This window comes from Papio anubis, chromosome 7, assembly GCF_008728515.1.
Source record: "Papio anubis isolate 15944 chromosome 7, Panubis1.0, whole genome shotgun sequence".
NCBI lineage: Eukaryota > Metazoa > Chordata > Mammalia > Primates > Cercopithecidae > Papio > Papio anubis.
Genome location: NC_044982.1, coordinates 68,274,528 through 68,278,619, shown reverse-complemented (window position 1 = coordinate 68,278,619; position 4,092 = coordinate 68,274,528). Strand labels below are relative to the sequence as shown.

The window sequence follows — 4,092 nt, the reverse complement described above, 5'->3', positions numbered from 1 at the left end:
TTTAATGTTACAGTACTAAATATATATATTTGTACTTAGGAAATGAATTTATGGATTGAGCTGTTTTAATTTTTTAGAATATTTTATAATTGGTCACTTACTAATTATAAGTCTGTTTTCCATTGTATACATTGTACATGCAAGAACATTAAAATAATTCTGTGAAAATAAAGTGTAAGCTTCTTTTGTTTTTATTCCTGTTACTAAGCTTGTTTCTCTGCCTCTCTGCATGCACCAACCCCCATACTCTTAGTTTTAAAGTCTCAGCATACTAATAAAAGTGGGATATCTTCTAGGGACCTTGATTCCACGAGACAGTGATTTTTATTACGTCTTAATTATTTTTCATAGGAGTGCTTCATTTAGATTACTTTCTAACACTCCCCAGTTATAACAAGATGATAGGTTTTTAAAAATTCGTCACTTATTTCTTATACTATTATTTCTTATGGTGAACTGTTTACCATGCCTTTGCCCATGTAAACACTTGTAAAATTATCATCATTGCAAGATGAACAAGTATTGTTATTGCACAAATTCTTATCAAGAGAAAAAGAAAATGGCTTGGTATTCAAGTTTTTCCATGGGTTTAAAAATGCACAAGAACCTAGCAACTTTGGAGGAAACCCAGCTTACTTTTTTTTTTTTGATGCAACCAGAAGATTGCAAATCAATACTTAGCATTAACGTTTTAATTGAGAATTAACATCACCATAATTGAAGATGAGGATGAGCACCTTGATGTTTAGGAGGGGGCTATTTGCTTGGGGAGGTCATTACACTGGAAAGCACAAACAATGGAAGGGGAAAACGCAAATCATGTGTTTCCTTGGACAAGGACATAAAGTAAACACTTAAATTGGTGGTCAACTATAATTTGCTTCTAGAGCCAGCAATTCTGGCAACACTACAGTTTGGATTTACAGCAAAGCACACAAGTAGCGGTGACTTTGAAAACAAAGGATAAAAGAACCAAGGGAAAAGTTACAAGTTCTTAAAGATCCGTGTCTCCTTCCAGGAACGTAAGGATCTTTCCCTCAATCTAAAAGCAGAGTGCACTCTTGCTGCTTACGCCCAGCATGCCCTCAGCTGTTCCTAATTACTCCAGGAGGACGCCAGTGATATTTGAGTCTGGGTTATCAACAATCCTTATTTTTTTATTTTTATTTTTTTTTCCCCTGGGATTTCAAACCAATATACTCCCAGCCTGAACAACACAGAAGATTTCCTTTCCATTTTGGTAGAAATTATTTTTTAATGTAAATTATATTGTGTTCTATTTGTTTCCAATGTCTTGAAAAGTTCAATCACTTCTCCAAATCCTCCAGAATAAACATAAGAAAATATCACTCCCCAGCACTACCTGGTCCCCCAATATCACCATCCTAAAGGCACTTCCACTTCCTCTATCTTCAGGGAAGGAGTGTGAGTTCTGATTTAGTTCCTCGGTAGATTAGAGGGAATTTAGAGGAAGGGGGATTTCTTCAGAAATCGTCAGTTACACAAGTAAGTTCCTCTTGGTTCCCTGTTTCATCAAAAGTGAAAAACTGTTCACAGGAGTTCCCATGTCCCCTGTTTCCCTATGCATCACTAGAGCCAAGAGAGGACTCCGCCAGCAAGGCACCCTCTGCTCTGTCCCGCAGACCACAGTCCCCGACCTTCACCCCATTGTTTGTGCAATGTGCAGAACTGGAGCCCAAAGCAGCGGGCTCAGGATCACCCTCCAGGCCCGGCGGGCCCACAGACTCCTTCCTTGGCTGGGAAGAGGGGCTCTTGTGAAAGCAGAGCTTGACAAGCCCCAGCACTGTCATGGTCAAGATCACCAACACTACTACTGCTGTGCTCACAAATATGAAGACCACGGCGGAGGAGGTGTCAAAAACCTGAGGAGTGGCAGAGGAAATCGTAGAATTAAACTTCGAAATCACGCTCCCTGATGGGGTGATGGTGGCCTTTGACTCGGCTTGAAGGGACATTTGAAGGGTAGACATCGTGCTCTGTGATCCCCACCGCGGAATCTCAGGAATAGATGTCACTGAATTGTGTTGTTCAGGGACAAGTGGTATCTCTCCCGGCTTCTCGTCGACCCTGATTGACCACGTTCTCTGCTGCACGGGGCTGGTTGCAGTGGCCGGCGGGAGCCTAGTGGACACCCTGGTCCCCCCAAGGGTCGGCTGTCCTTCCCCACTGGTCACGCAAGAGCGGCCGTCCTTCCCCAGCTCGAAGCCGGTAGCACATTCGCATGCAAAGCCTCCCAAGTCGTCTAGGCAGTTAGGGAGCTCTGCGCACTTGCCAGCACGGAGGTACCTCCCGGGGCAGGGACACAACACATCCCCTGAGGATAGTTTGTCCCAGCGAGCGCCGATTTCATCCGCGATGCAAGTAACTGAGATCGGAAGCTGTCCCCCGCAGAGCGCACTCACCTTGGTCCCAGGTGGACTGAAGTCCAGAGCGGCGCTGTACAGCTGGAAGGGCGCGCGATAGCTCAAGTTAGAGGCGGCCCCGGGGCGCGGCGCAGGACACAAGACCTCAAACTGGTACTTGCACAAGTAGCCGTTGGCGCGCAGGTGGCATCGCATCTCCTTCCAGCCTGCGGGTTCGACCCCACCGGTGGCCTGGAGTACCGCGCATCTCCGCGCGGTGCAGGAGCGTTGGGGCTCCTCCACCCACTGCAGCGTGTCGCTTTCGAACCCGCCGGCGTCGGAGGAAAGCCAGGAGAAACCCCGCAAAGGCTCGTTCTCCAGGGTGCAGTAGGAACGCCCGCGCTCCAGTGCGACCCAGAACAGCAGGTCTTTGGAGCCCCCTCCAGGCCCTGGGCCTGCCCGCAGGAGCGCGAGAACAGCGCGCAGCTCGGCGCCCCCACGCACAGTGCTGAGCGCCCCACCTCGCAGGTTGCAGGCCTCCTCGGCCGCCTGCCGCTTCATGGTAGCGTGGTGCAGGCTGTAGCAGGCCCCCGAGGCCGAGCAGCCAGCACGGTCAGCAGTGGGGTGTTCGCCGCCGCCCGGCCCGAGCCAGAGCGCCTGCCAGAGGAGGCACAGGGCGAACGCTGGCCTCATTCTCTGAGGCCCCGCGCGCAGAGCTGCTCCCAACTTGGATCTGTCCCGCTCGAGGACGCGGAGCAGTCTCTGGAGCGCGGTCACCGCCCTCTACAGCTGGCTTCCCCAACCCGATTCCCCCTCCCTTCCCCTCCGCCCTTGCTCCCGACGGACCCCCCAGCTGCCAAGAATCCCCCCGCGGGCCCAGCGGCCAACAGCTTCCCTTAGGCCGCGACAGGAAATGTGCGCGGAGCGCTGCCAGGCCCCGTGCAGCCCTGATTTATTCTGGGGTCAGGAACACAGCTGGCGCCGGGGCACAGAGGACGCAATCGACTAGAAGGTCAAACACCCTGCTTAGAGCAAGAGGAGAAACTCGCCACTGGGATGAAGTGTGTGGTTTTTCTCCGTTCAGGGAGTTTCATCAGGACCGCAGAACCCATAACACGTAGGCGAACATAGGCAGGAAGGACTGGAGAAAGGAACTGGCTTATGATTGTAAGACCACGCCCGTCTATTGTGTTTCTGTCCGGAGCTGTGGAATTAGCGTCAGAATAATTCGTAGACGGCTCCAATGTTTGGGAGGCCTGCGCCTGTGGGAGAAAAATAACCTTGTGAAACAACTTAGCATCTCCTTTCGCCACCAGAGGCAGCGCTATTTAACCGCATATCTCTCTTTGGGTCTCTGCTTCTCTATTATGTCTAGAGATTTCAGGCGTGCTAACTGCTAGTTAAAGAATTTGGAGTTGTTTGGGTATTTTAAATGGGAAATTTTGCTTCTTCCATCAGCACTTGCTTTAGAAGTGGTCAATTATAATTTGGTGTTTTTCAGTTCCACTTGTTTCTCTTTGAAATGGACCATATTGATTCATTAAAGAAAGGAAATATATTTCTAGGACTAAATGAAAAGTAATGGCCATAGATCTTACTGTTAAGTTGTTAGCTTTCCTTGCCACTATATTGGTTCATAAATTCTTCAAGTTTATAGGTTATACATAAGTGAGTTCGTGGCCTTATAAATATTCGAGAACAACTGCTCTATGTGTGATTTTAGCCGTGA

The 4,092-nt window shown here is 48.9% G+C and overlaps 1 protein-coding gene across 1 annotated transcript; it reads right to left on the bottom strand.

Moving 5' to 3' along the window:
* Positions 1-1,136: 1,136 nt before the first annotated feature.
* Positions 1,137-3,556, bottom strand: CLEC14A (C-type lectin domain containing 14A). The gene has a single exon (XM_003901728.5). The coding sequence runs from the start codon at positions 3,054-3,056 to the stop codon at positions 1,581-1,583; it is 1,476 nt and encodes a 491-aa protein (XP_003901777.2). The 5' UTR covers positions 3,057-3,556; the 3' UTR covers positions 1,137-1,580.
* Positions 3,557-4,092: the final 536 nt, after the last annotated feature.

Coding starts and splice junctions, on each gene's coding strand:
- CLEC14A (XM_003901728.5), bottom strand. CDS start 3,056: ATGAGGCCAGCGTTCGCCCTGTGCCTCCTCTGGCAGGCGCTCTGGCTC.